The sequence below is a fragment of the Aspergillus nidulans genome, chromosome VIII, assembly GCF_000011425.1.
Source record: "Aspergillus nidulans FGSC A4 chromosome VIII".
Lineage (NCBI taxonomy): Eukaryota > Fungi > Ascomycota > Eurotiomycetes > Eurotiales > Aspergillaceae > Aspergillus > Aspergillus nidulans.
The window spans coordinates 517,899-538,310 of record NC_066264.1 but is presented as its reverse complement, the minus strand read 5'-3'; the positions used below and the strand labels follow the sequence as shown (position 1 = coordinate 538,310).

General features: G+C 49.3%; 8 protein-coding genes across 8 annotated transcripts, besides 1 other annotated feature; 4 read left to right on the top strand and 4 right to left on the bottom strand.

Annotated features, from left to right (window-relative positions):
• Positions 1-20,412: part of a sequence feature (contig 1.172 1..523550(1)) that runs on past both edges of the window.
• ANIA_09407 (fatty acid synthase subunit fasA) lies at positions 528-6,358 on the top strand (the record flags this gene model as incomplete). The annotated part of the gene is made up of 3 exons (XM_050613138.1): positions 528-1,053; positions 1,120-6,065; positions 6,123-6,358. The coding sequence occupies 3 exons, from the start codon at positions 528-530 to the stop codon at positions 6,231-6,233; spliced, it is 5,583 nt and encodes a 1,860-aa protein (XP_050468976.1). The 3' UTR covers positions 6,234-6,358.
• ANIA_09406 (tRNA (guanine26-N2)-dimethyltransferase) lies at positions 6,700-8,880 on the bottom strand (the record flags this gene model as incomplete). Its single annotated transcript, XM_677583.1, has 2 exons — positions 6,700-6,721; positions 6,800-8,880. 2 exons carry the CDS (start codon positions 8,878-8,880, stop codon positions 6,700-6,702), a joined length of 2,103 nt encoding a protein of 700 aa, XP_682675.1.
• Positions 9,383-10,550, bottom strand: ANIA_09405 (MCP1 family protein; the record flags this gene model as incomplete). The annotated part of the gene is made up of 2 exons (XM_677582.2): positions 10,236-10,550; positions 9,383-10,170 (listed from the first exon to the last, which is right to left on the bottom strand). Exons 1-2 carry the CDS (start codon positions 10,444-10,446, stop codon positions 9,383-9,385), a joined length of 999 nt encoding a protein of 332 aa, XP_682674.1. The 5' UTR covers positions 10,447-10,550.
• On the top strand, positions 11,029-11,737 carry ANIA_09404 (putative C2H2 finger domain protein; the record flags this gene model as incomplete). Its single annotated transcript, XM_677581.1, has 3 exons — positions 11,029-11,037; positions 11,095-11,121; positions 11,183-11,737. 3 exons carry the CDS (start codon positions 11,029-11,031, stop codon positions 11,735-11,737), a joined length of 591 nt encoding a protein of 196 aa, XP_682673.1.
• ANIA_09403 (pyruvate dehydrogenase (acetyl-transferring) subunit E1 beta) lies at positions 12,041-13,688 on the bottom strand. Its single transcript, XM_050613137.1, has 4 exons — positions 13,340-13,688; positions 13,140-13,263; positions 12,778-13,064; positions 12,041-12,719 (listed from the first exon to the last, which is right to left on the bottom strand). Exons 1-4 carry the CDS (start codon positions 13,582-13,584, stop codon positions 12,248-12,250), a joined length of 1,128 nt encoding a protein of 375 aa, XP_050468975.1. The 5' UTR covers positions 13,585-13,688; the 3' UTR covers positions 12,041-12,247.
• On the top strand, positions 14,422-16,333 carry ANIA_09402 (uncharacterized protein; the record flags this gene model as incomplete). Its single annotated transcript, XM_677579.1, has 3 exons — positions 14,422-14,617; positions 14,754-15,420; positions 15,454-16,333. The coding sequence occupies 3 exons, from the start codon at positions 14,422-14,424 to the stop codon at positions 16,331-16,333; spliced, it is 1,743 nt and encodes a 580-aa protein (XP_682671.1).
• ANIA_09401 (enoyl-[acyl-carrier-protein] reductase) lies at positions 16,508-17,875 on the bottom strand (the record flags this gene model as incomplete). The annotated part of the gene is made up of 2 exons (XM_050613135.1): positions 17,609-17,875; positions 16,508-17,549 (listed from the first exon to the last, which is right to left on the bottom strand). The coding sequence occupies exons 1-2, from the start codon at positions 17,833-17,835 to the stop codon at positions 16,508-16,510; spliced, it is 1,269 nt and encodes a 422-aa protein (XP_050468974.1). The 5' UTR covers positions 17,836-17,875.
• Positions 18,209-20,349, top strand: ANIA_09400 (glutamyl-tRNA(Gln) amidotransferase subunit HER2; the record flags this gene model as incomplete). Its single annotated transcript, XM_677577.2, has 5 exons — positions 18,209-18,231; positions 18,331-18,608; positions 18,677-19,001; positions 19,059-19,234; positions 19,294-20,349. The coding sequence occupies 5 exons, from the start codon at positions 18,209-18,211 to the stop codon at positions 20,169-20,171; spliced, it is 1,680 nt and encodes a 559-aa protein (XP_682669.1). The 3' UTR covers positions 20,172-20,349.

The following is a 20,412-nucleotide window of genomic DNA, read 5'->3' as shown; positions in this document are numbered from 1 at the left end:
GGACCCGACCAGTGCAATAATAACCAGAACACGCTCTCGCCCCAACAATCATCAAAAGCTTGCTAAAGAGTTGTTATCGCAACACCTCTTGAGCTTGGGTCCCCTTCTCTGGAGCCCTTTTCTTGTTCTTGCTCCGTGTAATCTTCTCTTACATCTTCTTCTCCATTTACATTACTACCCACTTCTTTATTCAGTTTTTACAACATATCATCAATAATTCCTTGTATTTTCTGGGGAGTTTTCTAATCTGCATTCTTTACCCTGGGTTCTCTGCGGTCCTTCTCACAATTGCTTATTCCATGTGTGAGGCCTGAGGAGTCTTTCCAAGTGTACTGTGAGCAATTCCCTGTCTAAATTTTTTTTGTGCCAATGTTATATCTGCTTGCGCCGACGACAAGCGTACAGGGTGCTGAATCGACTTGATGCTGACATCTTACAAGATTCTAAGGTCGATTGCGCATTTTTTTTTTTTTTTATTAAATCCACGGCTTCGATTACCCAGAGCAGAGTTCGGAGTCAATAGCGACATGCGGCCTGAAATTGAACAAGAGCTGGCTCACACCTTGCTGGTAGAGCTTCTGGCTTACCAGTTTGCGTCTCCAGTAAGGTGGATTGAGACACAAGATGTCATTCTTGCGGAAAAGCGGACAGAACGCATTGTGGAAATCGGTCCAGCAGACACTTTGGGTGGAATGGCACGAAGAACCCTTGCCTCCAAATATGAAGCATATGATGCGGCCACATCTGTGCAGCGTCAAATACTTTGTTACAACAAGGATGCGAAAGAAATCTATTACGACGTTGATCCAGTGGAAGAAGAAACCGAGTCCGCACCCGAGGCTGCAGCTGCTCCGCCAACGTCTGCTGCTCCGGCCGCCGCCGTGGTTGCAGCCCCTGCCCCTGCGGCTTCAGCACCGAGCGCCGGCCCGGCGGCGCCAGTCGAAGATGCGCCCGTGACAGCTTTGGATATAGTAAGAACACTCGTTGCTCAGAAGCTGAAAAAAGCTTTATCAGATGTGCCCTTGAACAAAGCTATCAAAGATCTGGTGGGAGGTAAGTGGTTTAGAGCCAGGCATTCTCGCTTCCTGGGATGGTGCACTAACAAAGGATAACCTACAGGCAAATCTACACTGCAAAATGAAATTCTAGGAGACTTGGGCAAAGAGTTCGGTTCCACGCCTGAAAAGCCAGAAGACACCCCTCTAGATGAGTTAGGTGCATCTATGCAAGCCACATTCAACGGGCAACTAGGCAAGCAATCTTCCTCGCTGATTGCTCGTCTTGTCTCGTCCAAAATGCCTGGAGGTTTCAATATCACGGCTGTTCGCAAATATCTGGAGACAAGGTGGGGCTTGGGTCCTGGCCGACAGGATGGCGTCTTACTTCTCGCCCTTACTATGGAACCCGCCTCACGTATCGGTTCTGAGCCCGACGCCAAGGTGTTCCTTGATGATGTTGCGAATAAATACGCTGCCAACTCAGGCATCAGCCTCAATGTCCCGACGGCTTCTGGAGACGGTGGAGCAAGTGCAGGAGGAATGCTCATGGACCCCGCCGCTATTGACGCTCTGACCAAGGATCAACGTGCTTTGTTCAAGCAGCAACTGGAGATAATCGCCCGTTACTTGAAGATGGATCTCCGAGACGGTCAAAAGGCTTTTGTTGCTTCACAAGAAACCCAGAAAACCCTGCAGGCGCAGCTCGATTTATGGCAAGCAGAACACGGTGACTTTTATGCCTCGGGAATTGAACCTTCCTTTGACCCTCTAAAGGCTCGTGTTTACGACTCCTCTTGGAACTGGGCTCGTCAAGATGCTCTGAGCATGTACTACGACATCATTTTCGGAAGACTCAAGGTCGTTGATCGTGAAATTGTCAGCCAGTGTATCCGCATCATGAACCGCTCGAACCCTCTTCTTCTTGAATTCATGCAATACCACATCGACAACTGCCCAACCGAACGCGGTGAAACCTATCAGCTTGCCAAGGAACTTGGTGAGCAGCTTATTGAGAACTGTAAAGAAGTTCTTGGTGTCTCTCCGGTGTACAAGGATGTTGCCGTACCTACCGGTCCTCAGACCACGATCGATGCTCGCGGAAACATCGAATACCAGGAGGTTCCTCGTGCCAGCGCTCGCAAGTTAGAGCACTACGTGAAACAAATGGCGGAAGGCGGCCCCATCTCCGAATATAGCAACCGGGCTAAAGTTCAGAACGATTTGAGAAGCGTCTACAAATTGATCCGGAGACAACACCGCTTGTCTAAATCCTCCCAGTTGCAATTCAATGCACTTTATAAGGACGTTGTTCGGGCTCTCAGTATGAATGAAAACCAGATCATGCCGCAGGAGAACGGCAGTACGAAGAAGCCTGGCCGCAACGGCTCCGTACGCAACGGAAGCCCTCGCGCCGGGAAAGTCGAAACGATACCTTTCCTGCATCTTAAGAAGAAGAACGAACACGGCTGGGATTACAGCAAGAAGCTCACTGGTATTTATCTAGATGTGCTGGAGTCTGCTGCCCGGTCCGGCCTCACATTCCAGGGTAAGAACGTTTTGATGACCGGTGCTGGAGCTGGTTCCATTGGAGCAGAAGTTCTTCAAGGATTGATCAGTGGCGGTGCTAAGGTTATTGTAACCACGAGTCGGTATTCCCGCGAAGTGACTGAGTACTACCAGGCCATGTATGCCAGATACGGTGCACGTGGTTCGCAGCTTGTTGTGGTGCCTTTCAACCAAGGCAGCAAGCAAGATGTGGAGGCCTTGGTCGACTACATCTATGATACAAAGAAGGGCCTGGGCTGGGATCTGGACTTCATTGTTCCATTTGCTGCAATTCCGGAAAATGGACGAGAAATTGATTCTATCGACTCGAAGTCAGAGCTCGCTCATCGCATCATGTTGACTAATCTTCTCAGACTTTTGGGTAGTGTCAAGGCGCAGAAGCAGGCCAATGGTTTCGAGACACGACCAGCCCAAGTCATTCTCCCGCTGTCTCCAAACCATGGTACCTTCGGTAATGACGGACTTTATTCAGAATCCAAGCTCGCTTTGGAAACACTCTTCAACCGCTGGTACTCCGAGAACTGGAGCAACTACCTCACCATTTGCGGTGCGGTTATTGGATGGACGCGCGGTACGGGCTTGATGAGCGGTAACAACATGGTCGCCGAAGGAGTTGAGAAACTGGGCGTTCGGACCTTCTCGCAGCAGGAGATGGCATTCAACTTGCTCGGCCTCATGGCTCCTGCAATTGTAAACCTTTGCCAACTTGATCCTGTCTGGGCAGACCTGAACGGCGGGCTTCAATTCATCCCTGATCTGAAAGATCTTATGACTCGGCTTAGGACGGAGATAATGGAGACGAGTGATGTTCGCAGAGCGGTTATCAAGGAAACCGCCATTGAAAACAAGGTTGTGAATGGAGAGGACAGTGAAGTCCTATACAAGAAAGTCATCGCAGAACCTCGCGCGAACATCAAATTCCAGTTCCCGAACTTGCCGACTTGGGATGAGGACATCAAACCTCTCAACGAAAACCTTAAAGGCATGGTCAATTTGGACAAAGTCGTCGTTGTCACAGGGTTTTCTGAAGTTGGACCATGGGGTAACTCCCGTACTCGCTGGGAAATGGAGGCTAGCGGCAAGTTCTCTCTGGAGGGTTGCGTGGAAATGGCTTGGATTATGGGTCTCATCAGACATCATAATGGACCTATCAAAGGCAAAACCTATTCTGGCTGGGTTGATTCGAAGACTGGGGAGCCAGTGGATGACAAGGATGTCAAAGCCAAGTACGAAAAATACATTCTTGAGCATTCCGGTATTCGCCTAATCGAGCCCGAACTCTTCAAAGGATATGATCCCAAGAAGAAGCAACTGCTTCAGGAGATTGTCATTGAGGAAGATCTTGAGCCATTTGAAGCCTCAAAAGAGACCGCTGAAGAGTTCAAGCGGGAGCACGGAGAGAAAGTAGAAATATTTGAGGTTCTCGAGTCCGGCGAGTACACCGTCCGCCTGAAGAAGGGTGCCACCCTTCTCATCCCCAAAGCACTCCAGTTCGACCGTTTGGTTGCTGGTCAGGTTCCTACCGGTTGGGATGCAAGGAGATACGGTATCCCGGAGGACATTATCGAGCAAGTTGATCCTGTGACCCTCTTTGTCCTTGTCTGCACTGCTGAAGCCATGCTCTCCGCCGGTGTTACGGATCCTTACGAATTCTACAAGTATGTCCATTTGTCTGAGGTTGGTAACTGCATTGGATCTGGTATCGGAGGTACACATGCCCTCCGAGGCATGTACAAGGATCGGTACCTAGACAAGCCTCTGCAGAAAGACATTCTCCAAGAATCCTTCATCAATACGATGAGTGCTTGGGTGAACATGTTGCTTTTGTCTTCTACGGGTCCTATTAAAACACCTGTTGGTGCTTGCGCTACCGCTGTGGAATCCGTCGACATTGGGTACGAGACGATCGTGGAAGGCAAGGCGAGAGTCTGCTTCGTCGGTGGTTTTGATGACTTCCAGGAAGAGGGCTCCTATGAGTTCGCCAATATGAAAGCTACCAGCAATGCTGAAGACGAATTCGCCCATGGTCGCACCCCTCAGGAAATGTCCAGACCCACTACTACCACTCGTGCAGGCTTTATGGAATCTCAAGGTTGCGGTATGCAGCTCATCATGAGTGCCCAGCTCGCCCTTGACATGGGTGTACCCATCTACGGAATCATCGCCCTCACCACGACTGCCACTGACAAGATTGGTCGTTCTGTGCCTGCACCCGGTCAAGGTGTCCTGACCACGGCACGCGAAAACCCCGGCAAGTTCCCGTCGCCCTTGCTGGACATCAAATACCGCCGCAGACAACTCGAACTGCGCAAGAGGCAGATTAGAGAATGGCAGGAGTCGGAGCTTTTGTATCTTCAGGAGGAGGCAGAGGCAATTAAAGCTCAGAACCCCGCGGACTTTGTTGTCGAAGAGTACTTGCAAGAGCGAGCTCAGCATATCAACCGCGAAGCCATCCGACAAGAAAAGGATGCCCAATTCAGCCTTGGTAACAACTTCTGGAAACAAGACTCGCGTATTGCTCCCCTTCGTGGCGCCCTTGCCACATGGGGTCTCACTGTGGACGATATCGGTGTTGCATCGTTCCACGGTACTTCCACTGTTGCGAATGACAAGAACGAATCTGATGTTATTTGCCAACAAATGAAGCATCTCGGACGCAAGAAGGGCAACGCACTTCTTGGAATTTTCCAGAAATACCTTACCGGCCATCCAAAGGGTGCAGCTGGCGCTTGGATGTTCAACGGGTGTCTGCAAGTCCTGGACAGCGGCCTGGTTCCAGGCAACCGTAACGCCGACAATGTCGACAAGGTTATGGAGAAGTTCGATTACATCGTTTATCCTAGCCGCAGTATCCAGACCGACGGTATCAAAGCTTTCTCTGTTACTTCGTTTGGTTTCGGTCAGAAGGGTGCTCAGGTCATTGGTATTCATCCGAAATACCTGTATGCCACTCTAGATCGCGCACAATTCGAAGCATACAGAGCCAAGGTCGAGACTAGACAGAAGAAGGCATACCGCTACTTCCACAACGGCCTGGTCAACAATAGCATCTTCGTTGCCAAAAACAAAGCTCCTTATGAAGACGAACTTCAAAGCAAGGTCTTCCTGAATCCCGATTACCGTGTGGCCGCAGACAAGAAGACTTCAGAGTTAAAATATCCACCTAAGCCCCCTGTTGCTACTGACGCAGGATCTGAAAGTACCAAGGCTGTGATTGAGTCCCTGGCGAAGGCTCACGCCACCGAGAACTCGAAAATCGGCGTCGATGTTGAGTCTATCGATAGCATCAATATCTCAAATGAGACTTTCATTGAGAGGAATTTTACGGCCAGCGAACAACAATACTGCCAGAATGCCCCGTCGCCGCAGTCATCGTTTGCGGGAAGATGGAGCGCAAAAGAGGCTGTCTTCAAGTCCTTGGGTGTCTGCAGTAAAGGTGCTGGGGCTCCCTTGAAAGACATCGAAATCGAGAATGACTCTAACGGGGCGCCTACTGTTAAGGTAAGATCACTCAACATGTTTCATGTTCAGTTTTACATTTGAGCTAACGATTTCTAGCTCCATGGTGTTGCGGCCGAAGCTGCTAAAGAAGCTGGTGTGAAGCATATCAGTGTCAGCATCAGCCACAGTGACATGCAGGCTGTCGCAGTGGCAATCTCACAGTTCTAATGTGTTTGATGAGCAGAATAATTGTTCAGGCTTTTGACCTTGTATGCGGCATATAGATGTTATTGTTGGTATTTAATGCATTTGTTGATGTCAGTTCCAATTCAGCATAAAGTCTCCTGCTCTCTAGTGTTGCCAGTCAGGTCTTCTAACGGGAATCGCGCGTAACCTTGCCTAGCATTGCTCTACAATCCATGTCCTGAAGATCAGTACCTAGGCAAGAGAGAGAGTATAGTCAAACCAGGGCCAATAACGCACTTTGTGAGGGTACGTGCAGATTCTTGGTCAACCATATACCCAAGACTATATACTCGCTTTTCTGTTAAGAAGCTAGATAACCGTAGAGTACCACAAATATTGCTTGGATTTTCGTCGTTGTTCCCTCCTACATCTATTTCACCGAGTCTACGTCTAAGCGGACAGATACGACATTTACGAGTACTAAGAGCTCTAATAAATTTTTTATATCTCAAATAGGCCACAGCCAATACCTATACAGATGTTATTTACGGCTTCCCCCAGACGCTCGACCCAAGGGTCCCCAGTTCGCTCTCGGATTCACCTGATACCTAACAAGCCGCTTTCGGCGCCGTGATTGCCGCCCAAGAGACTCGTCGAAGACCACTTTAAGCTCCGAATAATCCTGGGGAGGCACAGGACGGTTATCTAGTCCGCCATCTGAAGAATCTTTCTCCTGCTGTAGTCTTTTCTGTGCATCAGTTGAGGAAGAATCTGCTGCCCCGTCATCTTCGCCCGGCACCGTTCGTGACCCCGCGCGGTACAGTGCAGCCTCGACTCTAGTGATAAGATCTGACAAGTCCTTGCCGGTTTCAGCGGCAGCAACGAGCTCCTTCTTCAAATTTGCAAATTGTGGATCACCCTTGACCTTCTCCCGACTCCTAGCCATGATCCCAGCAGCCGCAGTCCCGGGTTTAATCGACTCCTCTTTAATGGGACCCTTTTGTCTTGCCCATTCGCGCATGATCTCCCAAATAACGGCCCATGGAGCATCGGTGCGAACCGTGTTCGGTTTGGTGTGACTGCGAGTACAATGGTAGCCCAAGTGACGAAGAGCACCACAGAATTCGTAGTAGGGAACCGTAGTGGTGTGTAAAACTTTTGAGATACTAGAGAGGCTGAAATAAAAAGGATGAGGATCTCGAAGAGAAGGGTCTGTTCGGGGAATGATGTGTGTAGGGTCTCCGGATGGGGCTGGGGTGCCTTCGTCAGAGCTAGTCGGTAACTGGCTCGTCTCGTCTTCCGAGGACAATTCCAAGCTCAGATCTTCTTCGAGCGCAGTGGTCAACATCCCTTCCACTCTGTCTAATGTTTGATATACGTCTCTGTCGACTTGCGGGAGGAGATCGAGAATCTTCTGGATGAAGTGTGGGTTGTGCAGAGGTCCAGCCCACATTGGGCCAGATAAATGAGTTTTCATCCCGCAATGCTCACACTTTTGGTTTGCGGTTGGAGCCTGTGCAAGTCCATAATGGTAGAACGGGTTTCCTTTCTTATCGAGCTTCTGCTTGGTTTGAGTCAAAGGCTGGGTAGTCCATGCTCCACAACCCGAGTCGCAATTGTACACAAGCATTGTGTTGCCCGACATAAACTTCGCCTGTGCGGGGGACCGATGGATACGGACAAATAGTCGAGCATAAAAATCGATCGATAGAGAGAGAAGAGGCTCAATTGCGAGGCCGTATTTTCCGGCAGCTATCGCAACGCTGTTCAAGATTAGCCGCAGACCACCCTCGTGAGAGTGCATTCCTTTCATCGGGACGCCGCCGTATAGAGCAAACGACTTTTCTGGATACCCATTTGATGCCCACACGCCTGCGTCAGTGCAAGTAATGCAAAGAAGACCCTCATCCTTGATCCCTTGCACAGCAGCATCTATAAATGGGGCAGCGCTACCGTAGGGATCCAGATCAATGACGTCGAATTTGCCAAAGTCGTCTTTCTTTTGAGATTTAGTAGCCGGTTTGATTCGGCTGTACATATAAATGCGCGCATCGCCAGTGTTAGGTTGAATGAGATTACCAAGACCGTTGTACGCAATATTGAGTTTCATCGATTGAATCGCAGAGCTTGACAGATCGTTCGCAACAACACGGGTGACAAAGGGGATCTCGGACGCATAGCGTAGAGCACGTAGACCAGATGCGGATAAAGCATCAAGAATCGTAAACGGGGGAGGAGAATCCGCTTGGGGATGAGCATCCGGCGTTTTGTGACCCGGCTCTGTTGTATCTTTGACCTCGCTATCCGGCCTGCTGACCTGCTCTTTACCGTCTCCATTTCCTTCTTCTTCCCGCTTCCTCTTCCTGTTCCTCCCAACCGCACTCTCCTGAGCCCTACGTTTCCGCTTCTCATGCGCCTGCTTATTCGTCGCGATTACATGCTCTCCATAAATGCGAATGGCAAGAACCGTCAAGTCACGGTTGAACTGCTGAATTGGATTATAGAAGACAGTCTGGTCCTCGTCTTCAGGCTTAAGATCCCTCCTTGTCGCTTGCGTGGCTGCAGTTTCGGCAGGTGGCTTTAATATGTATGCTCGTCCTTCCTTTATTACCCGGTACTCTTTGCCGCCGTATTGCACTAATTGACCGGCAGAATCGGTGTTTTCTGAAGCCTCTGGTTTCGAAGCCATGGTGTATGAATAGCGGAAGGCGCGCTGGTCAAAATTGACTTGGTAGCGAAGGTTGTTGGCGTTCACGGACTGCGCAGCTACTCGAAAATACCTCGATTTAAGAGCAAAAGAAGTGGTTAAGGTACGGTATAGCTGCCAGATTTGCTTCATGAAGCTGAAGGCGCAGCTCTATTGGACCGGTGAAAAAGTCAAGAGCTTGCGCTGCCCATTGAACTCGCAGTGATTGTTGTATGAGTCTTCGCAAACCCGATGCTCTCGCAAATAGAAAAAAAAACCCGGAGATCGGCGCACGGACCTGCCAAGACATCTCACTCCAAAGGGCGGTAGTGTATATAGCTACAGACCACAGTAGGAAGTAACAATGCAACGACAAGCCCTTGCATGAACAAGAACTATATAACAGCCTTCACACTGGAACTTCAGAAAAATGCACTAGGATGCGCAACGAGATTCAGCATTAGCATTACGATTTTTAAGTTTGTTATTAGAACCTCAGGTTCGCCTACAGCCAGTTTCCAATGATAGGCACCTGGCTATATATCTCATTCCAGCGTTTCGCCTCCCATCCCAAACCCTCTCCACCGTTTCCAACAATCCACAGTGCGCCAGCAAGCCAGATGCAGGCTCCCAGTGTAGCGATCTTGTTAAAATTCCACCACATTTTCTTTCGTCTCCTGATATGCTGATCGCTTTCCGTGTGTCCAAGATCACCTTCTAATACGCCCTTTCTGCTACCTCGAGTTTTCCGAGCAGTGGTGATCCTCCAGCCCATCAACGACGCCAAACCCCCGAGAATATGGTAAACCCCGACAAAGACAAAAATATGGTAGTATGTGACCCAAAAAACACGGCTCCGTGCTATTCCGTGGGCGACAAAGCCCAAACTGATGCTTGAGCTTCCTCCATCAACCATCACCGGCACGACACGATTGACAAGGACATGAGTAGCAAGCAGCGGGGCAAACACATACCCTAAGCGTGCTTGTAAGCTCATTCGGGGCCAGAAACTGAGCGCATATCTTTGGTCTCGTGTCTCGGCGCCATAGAGACGCGCACGACGTGAAGAGCGAATATTGCGGAGAGCAATCCCGGATGCAATATGTGTTAGGATAGGAATAGTCAAGATGAAATTTTCAAGCGAGGGAGATTGATAGATCGGCCTTGTGAGAAGAAGGTAGTTATCGCTTTCGGGAACAGACCGAGTCGCTATGGGAATGAGCGAGGTGTTTGTGAAATGTAGCGCAGCGAAGAAGATAGGAGGGTATGTCGAGTACCTCTGGAGTGCAGACACTGTAACATTCTATCAGTCAGTCAAGCGACGCTCTTGAGCATCAATTTTGACGGGTTGATCCTACACCATGAATCCCAGTTCTGACCGCGCAGACCTAATGACCATCCGAGATTCTGACGCCCCGACGGAGGTTCATATTTGCTTGTGTAGTCTTCAGAAGATATATCCGGGAAAGTCTCATCCACCGGGGATGGGTCCAATTCCTGCATAGACACTATAGATTTTGTATCGATGTCATCTTGCGTCGGTAGATTCGTTGCCCTGGGGGAGGCCATTTGAGCGGCTAAAAAATGGAAGATATGCTACTTAGACAGTATGTTAGGATGAAATCATTGCAATTTTTGATAATGACAAGACGACGGTTATATCTGTATCAGGGAAGTATTGGGATATGGGTCTATGGTTGGAGGACGAGACTCGCCAAATCCAGGTTTGGAGCTGTGGAGATCTGGTTCTCGATTCCTTCTACTGTCGCTGAGTTCGCCCGCCCCAACCTTTCAGGACCCCGTTGATCATCATCACATCCCATTCAACATTATTGGTCCTCCAGGCACCATCCTTCCTCAAGATAATAGGCGGGATGCTTTTGCATCGCAACATACACAAACCGCTCCTACTGCAGGCTCTATGTGAACACTTATAGCTGCTGATATCCCGGGGTCACAGTTCCTTCTCCAGGCGGTAATCGAAGCGGGCAGAACCAATATCCACCACGGCGTCATATTAATTCTCTACAACATAGCTCGGACATCGCCTGGTCGAGAGATGCAGAAGTCATTACTGCTCTAACTCCATGCACCGTCCTGACTCGTCATCCAACAGCCCTACGACATAAATTGCATGTTAACGGCTAGAAAATGGGGCCGGTAAGTGTTTTCCCTTGAATTCGTCCAAAACCAGCTTTTTGACTTCTGACTGCACAGCGAGGCTTTACAAATCCTGCTCCTAAGGTACGGCAAACTAATGATTGGGGATCTTGCGTTCGTTGACTGATCCACAATTCCATATCAGACCGAATCGGCACGGTCAGCTTTAAGCTCTTTCACTTGTACGCTATGCAACAAGTCTTATTCCCGTCACCCAGAGTATGAAGCGCACATTGGATCTTATGACCACCAACACCGCAAACGTCTTCAAGATCTCAAACAGCTATCGCGAGACCCAAATGCAGCAGAAAAGGCTAGACGGGCGGAGAAAAAGGCCGACGCAGAAGCTGGGTTGAGAGTACTCGACACTGCGAAGACCGGCTCCGCCTCGGGCACAGGAAGCAGTGGAGGTTTCAAGAAGGGAGGCTTCAAAAGTTCATTCACCACTGTTAAAGGTCCAGCTGCCCCCGCCGCTCCGACGAGGAAGAATGTGCTAGAAGATGACGATGAAGGAACCAACGGACCAGCTGCCGCAAGGGGCGATGATCACGCTCGTTCCATGGGCCCTAAGATCATACAAGAACAAGGTGAAAGTGACACAGATGAGGAGTACGTGACTGATACTGCAGGCGGAGGATACTATGATCCGCGGAAACCAACAGATTGCTTCCCCGGCTGTGTCGGCCTAGCTCAGAGCTAAGTCTTCCTAGGGCTTTCTAGACGCTTGTGTGGTTTATAATTAGACCTTGGCTCAGTGAGAATATATGAAATATATAGCCGTCGAAGGTTCGATTCCTTTTCTTCCTAATAACTAGAAGTCTATAAAGATTCAATACCATAAAAATTTATCTGCTTTATTCTAGCATTAAATAATTAAAGGTTTGGTGTCGTTATACGATATGTTAAATACTGTTATCTTGCTGGATCTCAAGAATCCGAATTGAATTCGGCGTCAACTAAGATGCATTTTTCCCGCTGGTCTGTCTGCGCTTGCGGTCAAAATGAGAGCTCATATTCACGGTAAAAATAAGCAATATCTGGTGTAACATGCTCGGGATTTTGGTCTAAATGATGCTCAAAGTAATAGTACAAAAATCATGAACCTGTTCAAGCTGGAAAGTAACTGCAACAACGACAAAAATAGGCGTAAATATTTAGTTACGCCGTGAAAGTCTCACCCGCTCCACTCAACTGCTCAGAACCAGAAAATTTACAATCGGAGAAGCTTGGCAGCCTGGCCAACAATGGTGTCCTCTTGGGGAAAGCTCATAGTCTCCAATCCCACAGCGTAAGGAGTGGGTACCTCAGCACCAGTAACACGAACGGCAGGAGCTGTCAGGTAGTCGAACCCGTATTCCATGGACAGAGCGAGAATTTCGGAGGAAACACCGAACATAGGGAAACCAGACTCGACGCACATCAGGCGGCCGGTCTTCTTCAGAGACTGAATGATCGTCTCAACGTCAAGAGGCTTGACGGAACGGAGGTTAATAACCTCAGCTTCGACACCATATTTCTGTTTCAGTTCAGCAGCAGCGTTGAGGGACTGTCCAACGCAGCGAGAGAGAGAGACGATTGTCAGGTCCTTGCCGGGACGCTCGATCTTGGCCTTGCCAATAGGGAGGACGAAGTCGTCCTTCTGTGCAGCCTCAGACATGGGGAAGGCCTGGCCGTATAGAAGTCTGGACACGATTAGTTGTGATACGCTTCGATGGAGTGATTTTGAGGTGATTCACATACTCGTTCTCAAGGACAACGACGGGGTTTGGGTCACGAATAGCTGCCTTCATGAGACCCTTAGCGTCCTCAGCGCTCCAGGGAGCCACGACCTTCAAACCAGGAATACTGCCGTACCAAGCGGAGTAATCCTGAGAGTGCTGTGCAGCAACACCAGCAGCAAAACCGTTGGGACCACGGAAGGTGATGTTGCAAGGCTGAATGCCGCCGGACATGTAGTGCGTCTTGGCTGCAGAGTTGATGATTTGATCGATAGCCTGCATTGCGAAGTTGAAAGTCATGAATTCACACTGGTTAAGACGCCCTTGTTAGCAATGTCCTGCGGGCTTCTTCTGAGCCTGCGCCTGCATCGAAGGATGACTTACAATTGGGTGTAATCCAGCGAGAGCAGCTCCGACCGCCAGACCGCAAAAGCCAGCTTCCGTGATAGGTGTATCGATAACGCGCTTGGGGCCGAAGCGGTCCAGAAGACCTCGAGTGACTTTGTATCTGTTCATTGAGAAGAAAAAATATCAGAATGCGCTGACAGATACAAAGGTCAAAAGCTGCGAAGCTGAAGACATACGCTCCGTTGTACTGTGCAACCTCCTCACCCAAAATAAATGTCTTTTGGTTGCGCTCCAGCTCCTCCGCGAGGGCCTCATTCAAGGCATCTCGTACAGTGACCTCCTTGGTACCGTTCTCTGTAGCATATCCGCGAAAGCGCAAAATTGAAGGTGTGCAGGCAGTCTGAGGAAAGGTAGGACGAGTCGCGGAAAGGCGCGAAGAAAGCAGACGAGCTGCTGGTCGAAAGAGACGGAGAGAAGCCATGGCTGGGATAAACGGTAGCAGGGCCACTGAGTATGATAAGCAATCAAGAGAAAAAGACTCCACCACCAGACGATGCGAATAGAAAGATGAACAACCAAAAGGAGAAACCAAGCTTACCGATCTCGTTCGGGATGCGATTTTTTGGTGAGAGCTCTTCAGCGGAGTGTTGGGATGAAGCTGACTAAGCCTAGACTCACCGGTGACTTCTTCCGTGTCCACTTTTGCGCCCCGATAACAGCCACCGGACAATCGCTCCTCCGAGCTTGGAGATAGCGACAGTCCACAGTATGGGCCATGGATACCGGAATATTTTGTCAGTAGGAAGCTAACAATTGACATCAGGCTTTATAATATGTGGTTATCCCTGATATCTGAGGTGTGCGCTGTTAATCTGCGTCACGTGGGGATTGCTATGCTATATCTAAATAAGGAAACTGTGGTAAACTAGAGCTTCCCAGGTACCCAAGCTCGTGTCATGTATTCCAGGCACATACTGCAGAGTATATGACCGCTTTCACATATTTTGTATGCGCAAAGCTTAGCGCGTGCTTCCTGCGATAGATCATATCTCCCAGTGACTGCGCCTCGCCTGATATTTCTTATCAGGATTCCTTGTCAGGATATCGCAAAGCGACCTTTTTAGGTATGCAGTGGCTCTCTGGCCCAACGGTGTATCCTGGCGAACCTCTGATCCAACTGTTCCACCTATCACAGGCATATTTTTGCCGTATTCGGCTCCGTGATCGACTCGTCAGCTGGTCTCAATCTTGCCTGTACTTTTGCGAATAAGACATTAATGACGCATTTTGAGCACTGTCGACTGTAGCGTGGCAAAGCATGGCTTCCTATCTCAACCCTCTCGTTATCTTATCTTTGGTCTCGGCGGTTCAAGCTGTTCAGCCCTCCGCTCCGGATTTTGTCGCAGCTCCTTTACGTGAACTGAAATGGGGTCAAATCAACTTCCTTCATACGACAGATACTCATGGCTGGCTGGCTGGCCATCTCTCAGAGTATGAGTATCAGTCGTTGCTTGGTATGTTCTGAAGCTAACGAGTGTGTTATATATAGACCGTCGTACTCGGCGGACTGGGGAGATTATGTGTCGTTTGCTACTCGCATGCGGGAGCTGGCTGAGGCAGAGGGGCGTGATTTACTCTTAATCGACACAGGTGATAGAGTAGAGGGCAATGGCCTTTACGATTCGTCAGACCCTAAAGGTATATATACTTCCGAGATTATACGGCAACAACAAATCGACGTGTTGTCTCCCGGAAATCATGAGCTCTACAAAAAGAGCACCTCAGAAGCCGAATATAGAATTACTGTACCTAACTTCCGCGGTCACTATTTGTCGTCCAACGTCGATATCTATGACCCTGAAACAGGAGAACTCGTGGAGTTGGGTCCCCGATTTAGGAAATTCACCACGAAGAACCAAGGCATTCGCATCACTGCCTTTGGCTTTCTTTTCGACTTTACAAGGAACTATAACAACACGGTTGTCCATCCGGTGGAGGAAGTTGTGAAAGAGCCTTGGTTCAAGCACGCCATTCAAGACCAGGCCGTCGATCTGTTTTTGGTGATAGGGCATGTTCCAGTTCGGTCAAAAGAGTACGACGCGGTCTTCAATGAAATCAGAGCTAGTCATCCGGACACGCCAATTCAGTTTTTCGGTGGTCACCTCCACATTCGCGATTGTCATCAATTCGACTCGAAAGCTGTTGGGCTTGCCAGTGGCCGATTTATGGAAACTATTGGGTTTGCGTCAATTAGCGGACTGTCTACGGAGCGCAACAAATTGGAGCCCAGCATGGTAGATCCTATCTTCGAGCGAAGGTATATTGACAATAATCTCTTCTCATTTTACAGTCACACTGGTCTTAATGAGAGTACGTTTCCAACGGAGCACGGCCGCAATGTGTCTCGTCTTATCCAGCAATCACGAAGTGCGCTGAAACTAGACGAAATATACGGCTGCGTCCCGGAGACCTTGTGGATGTCACGATCTCCGCATACAGCCTCAAATAACATTTACGCTTGGTTGCAGAGGGAGGTACTTCCAAGCATGCTAGACGACACATCTCGGAAAGGGAAACCAGCTTTCGTTATCTTCAATACTGGCGCCATTCGGTTTGACCTTTTCAAGGGGCAATTCAATCGGGACTCAGTCTATATAATTTCGCCATTTACAAGTGGCTTTCGTTACCTGAAGGACATTGCCTATGCCGAAGCAGAGCAGGTTTTGAATGTCCTAAATCAGCAGCCACAAATCTTCACAGGCGCCGAAGGGACAACCGGGCTTCTGCTACGGGCTCTTGCGCCGCCAGAGCAAGCTGCTCGTGACTACGGAATTGACCTCGCTCGACTACATCGTGCAGAGTCGATTCTCAATATTCCCACAAGTCAGCATCCGATGTCAGTTGGCCACGATTCTGAGCATGAGATCATACCTGGATATACTACGACAGATGATCTAGGTGCAGATGGTGATGATACAGTCCATTCCATGATTGAATTCTATCAGATACCGAACTGCATAGGTGCCTTGACTCTTGACGGTGGCTCTGCTCCGCCAGAAACTGTGGACCTTGTGTACATCGATTTCATACAGCCATATGTGAGCTTCGCGGCTGACCAAGTTGGGCTCGGTGTCAATGTCTCTCAGGACAGTGAGGTGTATATGCCCTCTACTTCATTTACGGATCTCCTTGTACAGTGGGTTAAGACTCACTGGGGCTGCTCGGTGTGAACCAAAACTACCTAGATAAACCCTAGTGGATGATTGCTGCTTATTGATGTATGTGGCTTTTGTCCTGCTCGGCCCAGTTGAGAAACTCGGCTTTATTTGCGTGGCGTATGGAGACACCTGAATAGAGGAGCATATATCTCTTGAAATGGCACTCGCATATCTAACATCTGAACTTTAGTCGTCGCCTTCGAACTTGAGCAGACCCTTTCCGCCCCTGTACCCACTGAGAGTTCCCTGCACGGCTGTTGCAAGCTCGGTCGCATCAGTGTCCCATTTCCATTTAGCTTCCTCCACAGGAATATCCTTGAACTTTCCTGCTCGTGTTAATTGCAAGATATCTTTGATGGTGTTCTCTTTGAGTTGTGGGTTCTTGTCGCCCCATTTGCTGACCCAAAAACCATCAAACACCAGGTCTTTGAATATCAAAAGTCCGGAGGGTAGGGCGACAGGCTGCTTCGACATGGCCCCGTAAGTAACCATATGTGAGCCCGGAGCTAGAACCTTTGCCAAAGCTGTCGCGTTCTTACCGCCGACGCAGTTCAGCGCCAGCCGAATGGGTTCCTTCCCTTGCTTAGTGACCTCCTTGACGATGTTCTTGAAATCACCAGAGAGTAGCTCAGTCTCTGTAACCACCACTGTTGCTCCTAGATCTTTAAGCTCTTGTTTCAAAGCTTCTGTCTCCTCTGGCGTCTTGCGTTCGCGAACAACATTGATAGTCTTGATGCCCCATTCCCTTCCGAGTTGGATGGCAGCACGTCCGACACCACTGTTTGCGCCATTTTGTATCAGCCATTCCTCGCCAGCGCGCAACCAGTCCCAATCGCAGAAATCCTTTATCATCCGGTATGCGGTAACAGGGTTCACGCTAACAGTGCTAACTTGCAGTGGACTTAATCCCGTTTGGTCCTCAATTTTGATCAATTGCGACTCGTCCATTTGGGCGTGCGTGCGCCACGTACCCTGCCCCGTTCGCTTCATGATAACCCAGTCACCCTTCTTGAGGCCCTTCACCGCGGCTCCAGTTGCAATGACCTCGAAAGCACCCTCATTTCCGGCAATGGCAGAGGGTTCCAGTGTACCAAGCTTCGTTTCGAAAGGAGGCTTGCTTGGGTATACACCTTGAATCTGGTTCACATCGGCGGGATTCAGGGGCGCAGCAATAAGGCGAAGATTGACTTGTGTGCCATTGGGAGCGGAGATTGAATGTGTGTGAAGCCTGCGGCGAGAAACTCCTGTTAAAAACAAGTCGATAATGGACGCCGAACAACTACTTACCTTAAGACATCTTTTGGTTCCCCGTATTTGGAGTAGACGAGCGCTTTAGCTTGGGTATATCCGTACGCTGAGATGTACCTCCTTCCATCAATCTGCGGGCTCGAAATTGGGCTCCGGCATTGACGCGCGGTGGTTGAGCCTACAAACGAAGAAAGACGTGTTCTCAGGAAAGATGTCTGAATTGGCGACGTTGCTGTCGCTGATCGCACGACACAGCGTGAAAACATATTGGAGATTGTCGAACCTAGAGGAGTAATTATAAGGTTGAGAGCAAGAGCTGAAATCTGACGAAGTTAAGATGAAGAGTTCGGATGACGTCGTCTTTTCGCCCTCGGGCCGACGGAGCTTGAGCTTTACGTAGCTCTCAACCTTATATAGAACAGTGTAGAATACCAGGTATATTAGAGGCTCTGCAGTCAATTTGCAGTCAAGACTGACATGCTATTTCATTTTCATCAATAGATGACAGCTGAAAAAAAAAAAAACAAAAAAAAAAAAAAGGTGGCAGCAGCTGGGCCACCGAAATGACTATGGACCTTTGGATATTTGGTATATATTTTTTACCTGGTCTATCGTTGCTTAAGTGTCTAGTGGACAAAAATGTCCTTGATCTCGAATACAATGTAGCCCTGCCACCAATGAGCAAGCTCAATTTGTCTTTGAAGCAAGAAAAGCATTCTTAGCGTCAGTTGTGTAATACTACTATGTTGCCTACACTGTAGCTGGAAAGCTCAGCAGCGAGAAGAGCTTATGGCGGCTGAAGCACGGACCACTAGCGGTATTCCGGGTTCTGGCCGTCTCCATCCGCCATACGCATCGTTGTTTCTCAATCTTTGCGACAATCGCTCCAGCGGCCTAATGTCCCTCCTGCTCGAAGCTGAGAGATATGTCGCTAATCAGAGCTCAAATCGCATGCTCAATGCCTTCATAACTCCTTTGTGCCGGCATTCAGGGCGGTGGCATGATCAAGCGAAAGATGCCGATATTCGGGGAAAGCAAGGTACGAAATATACTTAAATATTGTCTATTCCAAGAGGTGGCTGAGTGCTAACTAAGTACGTGGCGCAGGGAAGCTTAGGTCCCGACTGGATGGCCGGTTCATCGCATTCAAAGATAACATATGCACTCGCGACTTCCCTACGACATGCGCCTCGAAAAGCCTCGATACATTCACCAGTCCGTTCAATGCAACGGTAGTCCAGCAACTGGAAGATGCGGGGGCCATTGTCGCCGGAAAGACGAATTTGGACGAGTTCGGTATGGGGTCTCATTCCATCTATTCGTCATTCGGACATGTCATGAATACACGCCGGGGTGATGATTCAAAATTCCTCTCGGCAGGAGGAAGTTCTGGCGGAAATGCAGTTGCGGTCGCTACGGATCAGTGCTATGCGTACGTCACTCACTGATCCGATACGAGTAGGAAGACAGCCTAACGTATGGCGAATAGGGCACTAGGGACGGACACAGGCGGATCGATTCGCCTTCCTGCCGCGTACACCGGAACTGTTGGCTTTAAGCCCTCGTACGGGCTATTATCCCGATGGGGTGTTATCGCGTATGCCAACTCACTAGACACCGTTGGGATCTTGGCAAAGCGAGTTTCAGTGGCTCGAGATGTATTTGGTATGCAGTTGTCCTAACCTGAGATACGAGCCATGGCATTTGCTGACCGGATTTTACAGATGTTTTAAACAAACATGATCCCCGTGATCCGACGAGTATTTCGCCGTCGTCAAGGTCCAGGATATCCTCGAAGTTGAACTTGCCTCAGCTCACCTCTCGTCTCACGTCCCGCCCCCTTCGCATCGGCATTCCGCTCGAGTATAACATCTCTGAACTCGCCCCTTCAGTGCGGCAGGCCTGGTGTCACTCCTTGGAATATTTGCGTCAGCAGGGACACACAATTCAACCTGTATCTTTACCTATGACCAAGCTAGCTTTGTCAGCGTACTACGTACTTGCCCCAGCCGAAGCATCTTCAAATCTAGCGAAATATGACGGCGTCAGATACGGGACTCGATCGGACGACAGCACAGAGAACCAGTCAGAAACCTACCTATATGCGAAAACTAGAGGCGCTGGATTTGGCCCAGAGGTTAAGCGACGAATCATGCTAGGCGCATTCAGTTTGAGCGCTCAGGCCATTGATAATTACTTCATCCAAGCACAGCGCATTCGACGTCTGGTTCGGCATGATTTCGATGCCGCTTTCCAGGCAGAACATCCCCTGGCCGCCGAAATACGAAATGTCGAACTTCGGCAGCAAGCTAAACAAACTGGGATTGACGTTCTTATCTCACCAACTGCGCCCACCCCGCCCCCAACCATCTCAGATATTACGGATACCAGCACGAAAAGGTCAAACTTGGATGCTTATATAAATGATGTGTTCACAGTGCCTGCCAGCTTGGCCGGCCTTCCAGCCATATCCGTTCCCGTCTCTGGAAAGGATAATGCTGGCAATCAAGAAGGCGACATCCTGGCTGGCATTCAGGTAATCGGCCAGTACGGCGACGATGAACTTGTGCTCAAAGTCGGGGAATTGCTAGAAAGGCGTTAACTGTAGATCATGTACTATAATCAAGTTTTATAATGTGGACATGTATAGTCTATGGGATCTACTAATATCGCCTCACATCCGACTACGGCAAATCCCCAGCTTGACGTACAGTTCTGTCGTTGTAATTGATCACCAATCCCACCAATCCATGACCCAGCTGGTCTATAGAAGACATCAGAATTTGAGTTATTATACATCTGATAAAGCGTGATGAATATTGCATTATAATACAGTGACCACG